Source organism: Puma concolor, chromosome D2, assembly GCF_028749965.1.
Source record: "Puma concolor isolate L17-30 chromosome D2, mPumCon1.1.hap2, whole genome shotgun sequence".
In the NCBI taxonomy this organism is placed as follows: domain Eukaryota; kingdom Metazoa; phylum Chordata; class Mammalia; order Carnivora; family Felidae; genus Puma; species Puma concolor.
Window position 1 is genome coordinate 83,376,280 of NC_141677.1, and position 12,679 is coordinate 83,388,958.

The window sequence follows — 12,679 nt, forward strand, 5'->3', positions numbered from 1 at the left end:
TTGGGTGGTCTTAGGATGGCCTCATGTTGAGAGCGAGACCCAGAAAACTTGGAACTCATACTGATCATGTTTCCCTTTATAATTGTTCAACTGAAAAAGCTAAGACCACTAAAAGAATCTACTAATAGATTCTTGGGGCAGCCATACAGGTGACTGTTGTTCCGGCAGGTTCTGTGTGTTAAGTTGCTAGTCAGGGCTCCCGTCGTGTGGGATTCTAGCTAGAATGAGTCACCACGTTCTCTCCATGGCCAAGGAATCACTGACGGGCCGTGGGCGCTTCCCCAGGCCCCTTGGGGGAGAGATGGCATGGGGTGTTTTCTCTCGGATCCCTGGCCGTTAGCTCGGTAGAGCGTGTGCGTTGTCCCCTCTTGCCCCATCTTATGGAGATACCTTCACAGAGATGTGTGTCTCCTTTGCACAGTGGGAGAGCCTACCGTTGTTGGGTCTTCTACCTGTTTGTGAGCCTCGGGAAAGCCTGCAGTTTGTCCGAAGGATCCTGGCGGGGAGCAGAGTTTTTCTCTGAGCTGGGAAGGTGGCCAGAGGCTTGCGTGTGGCGAAGGGAGAGTTCTCGTGGAGTCCGCTCACGTCTGCTTCCAGCTCCTTCCTCCCCAGAACGAGAACCCTGTGGCCCTGGCGGCCTTCTCCGAGGGCAGGCTTGTGAGTGCCCGTGTGTGGAGTTTATCTCCTGTACACCCCATTTGTGGGTGGCCCTGAGTATGGATGTCTAGGCCAAGAGGAGAGTGAGACTCACCGCCCCCCTGCCCCCAGCGTGTGACGGCCGTCTGGCCGATGAGGCCTGTAGAAAGCTCTTGTAGCCCCTTTTGATTATGGCTTTTGTGCTTTGGTAGAATTTACAGGCTGAGGGATCACTCAGACTGCCCTGCCTTATTGATGAGGCTGTTTAGCGGCGGGTGGCAGAGGAGGTTAAGTGACGTGTTGGTGGTCACTCAGGGATTAGCGGCAGGTGTTGGCCTGGAGGCTCTGCCTCCTGCCCTTGGCCCCACGCTCTGTCACTCTTAGCTTCTCGCTCGGTCGATATCATGGACTGCACTCCTGTTTCCTCTCCCAGCAGCTCCGGTGGCTGTGGTTGCAACCCACTGGGATTATTATAATAACGACTTTTAAATGAAGGCTTAATTTAATAGTTGGATACATTAAAAGCCAGCATAGAGCAGTAAAAAAACAAAAAACAAAAGAGAAACCAAAAAAACCAACCTCCCCCCCCCACAACAAAACAATAAAGCAAGGGGATTTTTTTCTTAAGGGATCCTTGTTCTTTGCACACAGTGGGCCGTTCACTGCCCGTGGTGAACATCCTCCTCACATCCCTGTGGGAGAGCAGGTGGGTCTGGCGTGGGAGGTGGCCAGACAGACAGCAGGGTTGCAGTCGCCGGGTAGTGTTACGTGCTCTAAATCATGATGCTAACGAAGCTCGCTAAGTTTTCCCAGTCGGCCCATTACCAGGGGCCTCGTGTGCTCCCGGTAGGAAGAAGCGTTTTGAGCTCGTTTGTCGTGTGTGGGGTTTTGTCTTTTGTTCCTGCTTCTGTTTTGCACAACTTATGGCCTGACTCACTTTACAATGCACAGATCTGTTTCGTTCTGCTCCCTGTGGACCTTCTTCAGGTTCCTGACCGCTGCCCACCGGAGGAGACAAGATCCATGCAGAAAGCTGTCTCTTGACCCACTCCTAGTCCCTGATCCCAGACATCAACTCAGAACGTTGGTTTGGGCTTCTGGTTCTCAGTCAGCTTTTCATTTAAGTCCTTAGAAAAATGTAGAGGAAGCCAATATTGCTAGTTGTCACTTAATGTTGTGATTTTCTTTGGCTGCCCAGACTCAGAGCACGCAGCCAGTGGTCCACCTCGAGATAGTAATGTGAGTCACAGTGGGCCGTAGACTCTGGAGAGGGACAGTCATTGCAAACCCATCGACAGCATTGAAGCCGCTGTGTGTGTGGGCTGCCTCCCGAGGTGAAGAACCACGCAGATCATTAAAGACCTTGAAATTTTCCCCTTTCTCGTCATCTTATGCTGACGATGCTGAAAACTGCTTTTGTCATGCCTTTAAATGCGAGGCTGTTTTGTAGAAAATATTGCATAATCATCCAATACAGTGTTTTGAATGCGCTGCTAGGAGAGGTAGCAAGTTAAGGCAGCTGTGCAGAATTCTCGGTTACATTGTGAATAATGGATTGGCTTTAAAGGTATAATTTCTCCCCCAGGTGATGTTCGAAATGATATCTACGTAACTTTAGTTCAAGGCGATTTTGATAAAGGAAGCAAAACGACAGCGAAGAATGTGGAGGTTACCGTGTCTGTTTATGACGAGGACGGAAAACGGTTGGAGGTATATATTGTGGCCAAGCTTAATCCGTAGCGTGGAAGCTTTATTTTCCTTCCAAGTGTCTCTTTGGCTCTGCTGCACGATAGAAAAAGACGTGGCTGAGGCTGTGTGACCCCCTTTCTAGGGATGAGAGTTTACTCTTTCCCCTCTTTCTCCAGCTCGCTACAGAGGCCTGGTGTGCACGGGGGCCTGGCAGTCCCGACCAGGGGGTCCCGACCGCCTTTGTTCCCTGGCCGTGTCACCATGCCTCACTTGCCAGTGTAAACCCAAGGCTCAGAGGTCTTGCCCAGCACGGTAGCGGGTCAGGCACTGTTCTGGTCACTGTGTGAGAGATGCGGAAACTGAGGCCCAGACAAGTCTTGTTCAGGGTCAGAGAGCTAGCGGGAGGTAGGACTGGGGTCTGGATCCGGGCATCCGACCTCTTGCTCTGCTGGCTGGTGGTGGTGGTTCCCGAGACCTCCTCCTGCGTGGTCGCAGCGGCCGGCAGGACTCGCGAGCTGGGGCAGTGCTCGGAGACGGTGGCCTCCTCGGATGACCGGAGGCCAACCCAGAGCACGTGTCCCTGCCGCCTCCCACTCTGGACCACGGGTGGAGGGCTGGGCTCCCCTGGGCCCACGTGGCGGAGGGCAATGCCACTGTGCTCACCTGAGGCTCAGCTGTGCTGGGAGGGGTGGGTGGCCCACGTCCAGTGTCACTGCCAGGCAGCGCTGCCCTTGCCACCGGGGCCTTCACGGTGTTACTTCCACCGAAGTCAGGTAGTCAGTGTTGACAGCTGGCGGAACAGGAAGGAGGTCGCCATCTCCTTTTTAGTCCGAAGCTCTTTATTCTAGACCTACTGAGTGACTCAGGCAACTTCCTTCAGACTTAATGTTGAGGCTGTTAGGGGTGAGGGGACGGGGGACGGAGGACAGTATAGCATCTCTGTGCTGATAACCATCAAGATGCTTAAATGGCTGAGAGCAAGATCTTTCGCCGGCTGTGCTGGCTCCAGATGGATCTGTCCTCCCATTGCCGGGAGCACATTCCATTCGTGCCGGGTTTATTGGCATTCCTGTAGTGCTCTGCTTAGCTCATCTAATGGGGGCAGGAGGTGGGGAGATGTATGCGGTGTCAAGCTCTATGAGGTCTGATGTGAACTCTTTATGCCTTCTTTTAAAGCATGTGATTTTCCCGGGTGCCGGCGACGAAGGGATTTCAGAGTACAAGTCTGTGATTTACTACCAAGTCAAGCAGCCGCGTTGGTTTGAGACCGTTAAGGTATCATTTACATGGTCATTGTATCCCACGGGGTTGATGATGAAATGCTCATTTGTATCCCAAGGAAGTCCCCACCTCCCGCCCAAGCCGGGGCTGCTCGCCAGCGGCCACCCCAAACAGGCAGAGGCGCTCTTGCAACAAAGTCGTTCAAGGTTGCTAAGGAACCACGCTGGCATTTCTTGGAATACATTTACTCTCATCTCCTCTTGGACATAAAAATAGGACTTTCATGGAGACAAATGACAGGGTCCTTTAAAGATAGCTATTATCTTTCTCTTCTCGGGTCTGTTTGATGTGTGGCCTGCTGTCTTTACACCAAATGGAAAAAAATAGTGGTGACAGCGTATGGAGGGGATCGCTGGGGAGACGAATCCCCTTCCGTGGTGTCGTACTCTGCTTTCCTCACGCGGCACGCTGACGTCACTACGGCCGCCCAGCGTGGCACTCCCCCAGCCCACGTGCCAAGGGCTTGAATACTCGAGACCCCGGCCAAGGGTTGGCTCTACAACACAGATGTCAGATACGAGAGTTTTTAGGGACAGTCTTTGCCGAAAGGCAGCACGCGTTGGGTCTCCTTGGACTGGAAGTCCTGACAAGCCAGCTTTGCTCCTGCCGCCGAGGGCAGGTCCCCGCGGCCGTGGAGGATGCGTGGGCACCTCCCAGAAGGGCTGCCAAGGGAAACGGCAACTCGTAAACGTAGACTCTTGACAGGGAGGATCTGAATGTTTACGAAAACGTCTGCTGTCTCGCAGGGTTGGCTTGGCGTCCTTTGCAATATTATCTAGTTTAAATTTTCAGAAGGCGTTTTGCTTTGGAAAGTCGTACGGGGGATTAGGTATCCAGTGTTTTCATCGCTGCAGTGACGAGTTGTGCGTGGTTGCACCGTATCTGCAGTTGGACAGGGCCACTGATGTGAGAAGATACTGGTACAGGTGCTGAAAGTTCCGTTTTCCACTCTGCAGGTGGCCATTCCCATTGAGGATGTCAACCGCAGTCACCTTCGGTTTACCTTCCGCCACAGATCGTCACAGGACTGTGAGTAATCCCTTCCTTAGCCCATGAGGTTTTCACGGGAGAACAGGGGCAAAGCTCAGTAGGCTGTACTCGTCACTTGTTCTGGATTGTTCCGGAAGTTCTGGATCTAGAACTCGGTGATCCCAACACAGTGCCATCTTAATCCTTTAACTCATTTCCGTGTTGACTTGTTTCCAGAAAATGTCACCGACTCTTTTTCCTTGAGCCGATCATAGGGAGACATGAATTTTCTTGAGTTGTTCCAGCTGCTACTTCCTGGTCTTCCTTTCTGTTTCCTCTCTTCCGTGTGACTCGTAATGCTGTTCCATCCATCAGAAAAGTCACTGAGATACAAGTGGATTTCAAAAATTGGCTCTTCATGCCCTTTGCACTGGAACGGAAACCCTGGAGACCGTTTGTCTTTGTGAGCGGCCCCTGGTGTCTGGATTCAGGCTGAGCTTCTCTCGCAGGAAATGTTGGGACAGCACTGGCTGATGCCGAGATGCCGGGAGGAAAGAATGGGGGACTTGGGTTTTTGTTTTTTTTTTTTTATGTTTATTTATTTAATTTTGAGAGAGTGTGCACACACACAAGCTGAGGAGAGACAGAGAGAGAGAGAGAGAGAGAGAGAGGGAGACACAGAATCCGAAGCAGGCTCCAGGCTCCGAGCTGTCCGCACAGAGCCCCACGTAGGGCTCGGAACCATGAACGGTGAGATCATGACCTGAGCCAGAGTCAGATGCTTGACCGACTGAGCCACCCAGGTGCGCCAGGATGGGGGCTTGAATGTCTCGCCTTCCAAAAGAGTTATTGATGACTGAAGGTCACCTTGTCACATTCGTTGAGTGTCTGCTAAGGATGTAGCCCAGTGCTAGACGCTGAGATATTACGAAAGGCAGATTAAGTCCTGTGTCTGTACCCACTGGGGGGTGACCTCAGATTTGGGAAAACAATTCACAATAAGAGGGGCGCCTGGGTGGCTCAGTCGGCTGAGGGTCCAACTTCTGCTCAGGTCATGATCTCACAGTTCGTGAGTTCGAGCCCCGTGTTGGGCTCTGTGCTGACGGCTCAGAGCCTGGAGCCTGCTCCGGATCCTGTGTCTCCCTCTCTCTCTGCCCCTCCCCTGCTCGCACTCTGTCTCTGTCTCTCTCTCAAAAGTAAATAAACATTTAAAAAAATAACAATAAATAAACAGTGAGATTGGCTCCATTTTGTGGGCTGTAGATTTGAGGGAAAGGGTGGTCTGGGGGCCCTGTGTTGCATGGACGACCCTGTGGGTCCTCAGCCCTGGCTGTCGGGCGCCCTCATGGCCATCCGGAGGATAAGAAGACTTGGTCATCAAGACCGAGCACAATGGAGACTGCCGAACCTTTGGCACAATGCCTGGCGTGGGGTAGGTGCTCCTTAGGAGCCACTGCTGCGTGATGATGTGCCCATCCTTCTTAGTGTTCCTGTAAGGGGTTCTGCCTGACCCGGTCCCTTTCCTAGGAGTGTGGTCCAGGAGAGTGGGTACACGCGCAAGGGTCTGAAGCTGGGGGGACGTAGACCCCTCTGTGGGGCCGGTGAGGACCCAGGGCCTCGCTGCTATTCAGAAGTGTCGAGGTGTGCTCACGTGGTCCGCGGGGCTGGTGTGTAGAGAGCACGCATATCAGCCGGAAGACACACGGGGGCGTGGGGTACGGAGGCCGAGGCAGTTGAACCAAGGGGTCCAGACAGCACGGGGGCCCGTCGTGGTCAGCGGCTATGTGGAGGGGGCGGGCGGAAGTGACCTGTGGCATCATCCTCTCTCTCATCCTATCCCCATGTTTGGGCTGAGCAGGGAAAGGGGGCTCGGGGTTCGAGCAGGGTGGAACAGCAGGGTCGTGGAGGCTGGGCAGCGTGGCCCGCAGTGCCCAAGCGTTGCATACTTGCCCCGGGGGCCAAATCCAGACTGGCAGGCCGCAGGGGGTGCACGGCACTCCTTGCTGGCCAGAACTTTGGGAGAAGAACAACTGGTAATAAACGTTTGCGAACACGCATCATGCCTTTACTGGGCTCCTGGCACGAGCAGTTTTGCTGTACTGTTTCGACTGGTCCTCACAATAACCCCGTGTTCTGTCACTGTGGCCATCACCCTGCCCATTACGGTTGAGGAAGCTGGGGCCCACGGACTCCCCCTCGGCGGCCCAAAGTCACCCTAGTTAGTCAGTGGGACGACTCTGGTTCAAACTTAGTCTCTATGCTGGAGCGTCCTATTCCCACACCTTGGGGTGAGGTGAGGCCACATCCATCACCTGGTCTTAGTTTTTCACCTGCTGTCTATCCGTCGCAGAGAAGGTTCTCCTCTTTCTGAATATCATCCTGGGACTATTGTGGAGAAGGCTGGGGTGCGGGGTGAATGGACCGGGGCTCGTGGATGGGGGACCCAGGGCGGGTCTGTCCTCAGCCAAGGCGTGCGGGGAGCCGTGGGCTCAGCACCCTGCATCAGTGAATCGGCCGGGATGGGAGCGGGCCGCAGGGACAAGGGGGGCACGCTGGAAGGCAAGGACCCAGTTCTGGAATCCATAGAGGGCTTGTCTCCGAGGTAAGCTCCCCCTTCGTAACGAGCTTGTTCTCTCTCGTTAATAAATTACATCAGGGCCCAGCATTTTAATTTTCAAAATCCTTATTTTTCCAGACAGTTTTAAGTACTCATTATAGACAAGATGCTGTCACCCAACCCGCCACCGCACATGTGCGTAATTAATGAGGCTCCCTGCGCCACGGCTTGTGCGGTTTTGGAACCGTGTTGAGCATCAAGAGTGTGATGCCGATGCAGTCCTGAGCTGTCCGCTACGAGAGTGACGGCAGCCAGGGGGTCCCTGTCGCCTCCGCGATTGCGATCTCGGACACACGGGGTCAGAGACAGGAAGAAGTGAGGCCATAATTCCTCCCCGTCCCGCCACCACCCCCCCGCCCCGGCCTATCAGCCGCTTTTCCCCTGGACGTGGGCAAGCCAAGGAAATAAGATGGGATTTCTCAGGATGGGACCCGTCCCTGGGGGTTGGGTGATCTATACTCCAGCAACGTGTTAGCAATTCCAGATGCACTGGCTTCTGTTTTACCAGAACATGAGCAGCTGTGCAGCTCTGGGTCCAGCCGGCTGGGGGCTGAGTTCCCCTTGCTCGTAGGGGGCATGGTTGGGTGGGGCAGCCCTGCCTCCCGTGCCCTTGACATCCTGTAAGTTTGTTGCTTGCTCACAATGGCTGCTGACGAGCACCTAATAAGTGCAGTCCGTGGCCTTGACGTCCAGGTGTAGTGTGTTAACGAAGGGTGTGCACTGTTCCTTTGTGCTGCTTTGTAGTAGGATGGGGGAAGCCGTGGGCTGACAGCGGTGGTCATGTGTCCCTTTGAAACCCGGCTGCTTTCATGGAGCCATGTCCTTATTGTTTTCATGTCAGCTCAAGGCTAGAAGCATCTGTTCTTTCTCACCTGAACATTAAGATATTTTATGTTTTCTGATGCCCATTCACGAAGTTATATTTTTTTTGATTCCTAGGGTCCATATTTTTTACCTTCTTCCCTCCCTTTAGTGTGGTTGGTCAGTCATTCATTAACTTATCAAATTAGGTATACCATTTATTGAGCACCTACTGTGTGCCAGGAACTGATGGACACCAGGACTGCACAGATTAATGAGGCACGCTATCTCGTGCAGTGGGGACTTAGGGTAAATATGTTGAGCCCCTGACTCGAGGGGGGTGGATGTGCACTCCTTCCTTCGTTGACCTCTGTCCTTTCATCTCTAAAAAGAGAATCTGGGATATATAATTTTAAAGATTATAGCTCTGAAACTCAATGTTTTCCATGCTGTACTCACTTGGCATCTTGCAGAACTCATGCTGAATCTGTTTCGTCGGCAGAGATTCCTCATCTGTCCCTCCTGCGCTGGCCCCTGCCCCCCTCACCACCCACTACTCACCGGTCCCCTGGCTTTCCGTCCCCAAAATGGCCAAGCCTGGGCCCACTTGGGGACTCTGCATTTGGCCACGTCTATTCTGGAAGGTTTACGTCTTGGCTCACGTGTTGTCCCTCTTCTCAGAGACCTCTTCCAACCACCCAGCCCATTGGGACTGTTCCCGCCATTACCCTATCCCACGTCACTGTCATCGAATGACAGAACCAGTTCGTTGTCACCTCTCCAAGTAGAACGGATGGGGACCGAGTACCTGATAGGTGGCAGGCACCACTCCTCGGTGCTGGGGAGATAGCAGTGACGTGGATGCAGCGTTGCTTGCCTTCCAAAGGCCAGCGTGTGAAACGAAGGCTGAACGACAGCTCACACACACACACACACACACACACACACACACACACGTACATATGGCTGGAGCTCCGACAGGGATGAGGACTGTTATCTCGCTTTGCTCCAGCAGCCGTAACAGAACAGACTGGGGGGCTTCCACAATAGGAATGGGGTTCTGGAGTCTGGGAGTCTGAGAGCAGGGTGCCAGCACCCTGGGTTGTGGCGAGGACCCTCTCCAGGGTTGTGAACTCACACAGAGGAAGAGAGCTCTGGGGTCTCTTTCTCCTTTTTTGACGGGCACTGGTGCCGGAGGATCGGCGCTTCACCCGAGTGACCTCACTAGCCTCAAGCACCTGCCTACGGGACACATCTCCACTGGAGTCACGTGGTGGAGGGTTAGGGCTCTAGCCCCAGACTGGGGTGGGGGGGGCACACAATTCAGTCCATAGTACTTATGAAGGAAAGCGCATCAGGGGAGGGGAGAGTGTGACCAGTTTCTAATTTACTCTGTTAGAAGGGCTGGTCACCTCGGAGTAGGCGGTACGTCCGCAGAGATTTGAATGAAGTGAGGGAACGAGTCTCATGCTCAGGTACGTGGGGAGGGAGCTTTCTTGCCAAAGAGAACAAATTTACACATCCGTGTGTTCGCCCCACCTGAATTTATACTAGGGGATGCTGTGGGGTAGGAGTCTATTCTCTTGTTCCATATTGATTGCCAGTTTTCCTAGGGAACGGTCTGTCCTTTCTGGACTGTCATCTGCCTCGTGTCTCCAGACCCTGTGGTTCACACTGGTCTGAGTGTCCCGATGTTAATTAAGCCACACCATCTTCCTTGTTAGCATTTCCCGGTCACTCCCAGTTGCTAGGATTGCAGGCTTGCCTCCATGGCCTTCTTCAACATCATCCTGCTACCCTTGACCTTGGGAATCAGGCTTCAGGTTTGCCGAGGAAAGTCCCGCATGAGATCTTGGTCGCAATAACTTTGAATTTACAAGATTAATTTGAGCTCAAGTGAGGAGCCTTCCTCTGGTTAACTTCGTCCATTTCTCCATTTGTCTGTTTACTGTAATCCCGTGTGGTTTTGTAGTGTTTTCATGAAGGTAGGCCTCGCAGCATTTTATGATGCTAGATTGTCATGACGGCAGTTGATGACGATGATTGGTTTCTCTTGCAGCTAAGGATAAATCTGAGAAAATATTTGCACTAGCATTTGTAAAGCTGATGAGATACGATGGGACCACTCTGAGGGACGGGGAGCATGATCTCATCGTCTACAAGGTATATCACTTTATTGGTGTCGTATTGCTAGTATGGACTCTTTCACCCGTCTCTGGGCTTTCTGGCCTGAGCTGACATTTCCTCTCTTTGTGAGAAAGCTGCTTTCTGGCTACAGTTTGTTATCTAAGTGAACATTGCAGATGACCAGCCTTTTGGCTGTTCCTGATGAGAGAAGATGATGTACGATAAATGTTAACATGAATTAATCTACAGGAATAAGGGAAATCATTAAAATAGTTTAGCAAATGAAAAAGAGCAAATATCATGATGGTTAAAAGGATTGAGGATAGCAAGGGATAGGAAAGAATTAGGTGTCGGTCCATTGTGACTCGTGTTCGACGTGCGTGTGTCGGTCCATTGTGACTCGTGTTCGACATGCGTGTAATTAAACCCACAGGCGGAGGCAAAGAAGCTGGAGGACGCCGCGACGTACCTAAGCCTGCCCTCCACGAAGGCGGAGCTGGAAGAAAAGGCGCACTCTGCCACGGGCAGGAGCATGCAGAGTCTTGGAAGCTGCACCATCAGCAAAGATTCCTTCCAGATCTCAACACTGGTGTGTTCCACGAAACTTACCCAGAACGGTGAGTTTGGGGACAGACCCGTGTCACCCCGCGGTTTCCCTCCCCCACCCGAGTCCTGCTCGTGCTCCCCGTTCAGCAGCGGAAGCTTCGGCAGGAGCAGGATCACTGTCCGTGGGTCATTCACGCATCCTCTGGGATGGACGGTGTGGGCATCCATGGACTAGCAGGGAGCGTGACATCCATTGTGCTTTAAACTTCACTATAGTTTTGGTCTAAGGATTAACCTTAAAGAGAGATAAACCAGTGGGCTTGCTTTAAAAGAAAGGTTTTTGGCCAAAGGAACACAGCACAGTGTAAGGGGAAGAAAACACGAGACTTGGAGTCAGAGCAAAGACGTGCCTCTGAGCCCTTGCCCTGTGCTAATCCTGGAAGTGACCTTGAACGGGGGGGGGGGGGGGGGGGGGCCTCTGACACCGCCTGAACCTCATTTCCTCATCTAGGCACATACGCAGGTGTAATGTCTGTCTCAAAGTGCCTGGCAGGGGTTATGTGAGCTGGAGGGTCTGAGGTGCCCACTCTGTGTGTACCTTCCCGTCTCCCAGCTACTCACTGAGATAATTACCAGTTACCTTTTTTAAAAAAAAATTTTTTTTTAACATTTATTTATTTTTGAGAGAGACAGAGACAGAGTGTGAGCTGGGGAGGGACCGAGAGAGAGGGAGACACAGAATCGGAAGCAGGCTCCAGGCTCTGAGCTATCAGCACAGAGCCCGACGCGGGGCTCGAACTCACAAACTGTGAAATCATGACCTGAGCCGAAGTTGGATGCTCAACCGACTGAGCCACCCAGGCACCCCTTTAGCTTTTTTAAGCTACAGAGTCACCCTCTGTTTTTTTTTCTTTTTCTTGTTTTTATTAAAAAAATTCTTTTTATGTTTATTCATTTTTGAAAGGCAGAGAGAGACAGAGCACAAGCAGTGGTGGGGCGGAGAGAGAGGGGGACACATAATCCGAAGCGGGCTCCAGGCTCCGAGCTGTCAGCACAGAGCCCGACGTAGGCCTTGAACCCACCAACCGTGAGATCATGACCTATGCTGAAGTCAGACGCTCAACCGACAGAGCCACCCAGGCTCCCTCAGTTACCTTTGTTTTTAAAGGTTGGTTTTGGTGGCCTTTCTAATTCCCCTGGCGGTGAGATAAGGCGCCGGCTGATGAAGCACACTGAAATGCAGAGTCAGGTGGTGCCTGTGCTGGGCCCGCCGGCTGCCTTGAGTTGTTCCCACCGCTTGCAGAGTCCCCAGCAACGTGGCTGTGTGGCCAGGGGCACCTCTTACTCACAGCACACTGGACGCGGCAGTCCCTTCTGTATACTTCCTACCTTTAAAAATTGCATCCCCCAAATGTGAGCATATCACAGCTGTGCAGGGTGACTTTATGCTCTCTTGAAACTCAGCTGAAAAATCCAATTTGCCCTCTTAGCCACCCAATATGGATTTTGATTATTAATGTTTGTTGCTATCTTGAATTGTGTCCCTGGGGATTGTCTGTAAATCTTGGCTGGAGTCTCGGATTTGCCTGAGGGGTAGTCACTGTTTGGACCTTAACAGGATCAAAGGGGACAGAGTAACCCCCTCCTGTGGAAGTCATGGCATTGGAGTGGAAAGAGAGCTGGGCAGTCGGGTGTACAGGCCCCGTTCCAACTTTCTGGGCCCGCCTTCTCCACTCCGTTGTATTGCGCTGTTTAGAAGGTGCTTCCTCACTGCTTGGCTCGTGAGTCAGCTGTGCGGGGTAACGTGGGGGATGCATGAAGGCCATTGGGATACGTCTCTCTAATGTCTTCATCATCACGGTTTGCCCTAAGCATTGCCCTAAGCTGGTGGTAGTCAGTAATCTCCGTGAGCAATTGTAAAGCCTTAACTGGGCATCGGGGTTCTGTGTAAGCATGGGGAGGGCTGCAGAAAACACGGGGGGCTTGTGCGTTTAGTGCCCAGGGAGCACACGG

General features: G+C 52.7%; 1 protein-coding gene across 2 annotated transcripts in view; it reads left to right on the top strand.

Moving 5' to 3' along the window:
* Window positions 1-12,679, top strand: part of DOCK1 (dedicator of cytokinesis 1) — a 532,945-nt gene that overhangs the window by 103,031 nt on the left and 417,235 nt on the right. For both annotated transcript variants that reach the window (XM_086681161.1, XM_086681162.1), the window contains exons 14-18: window positions 2,222-2,346; window positions 3,502-3,600; window positions 4,563-4,635; window positions 10,053-10,156; window positions 10,554-10,737. In XM_086681161.1, the coding sequence (XP_086537287.1) occupies window positions 2,222-2,346; window positions 3,502-3,600; window positions 4,563-4,635; window positions 10,053-10,156; window positions 10,554-10,737 (585 nt within the window). The remainder of the gene's footprint in view (window positions 1-2,221; window positions 2,347-3,501; window positions 3,601-4,562; window positions 4,636-10,052; window positions 10,157-10,553; window positions 10,738-12,679) is intronic.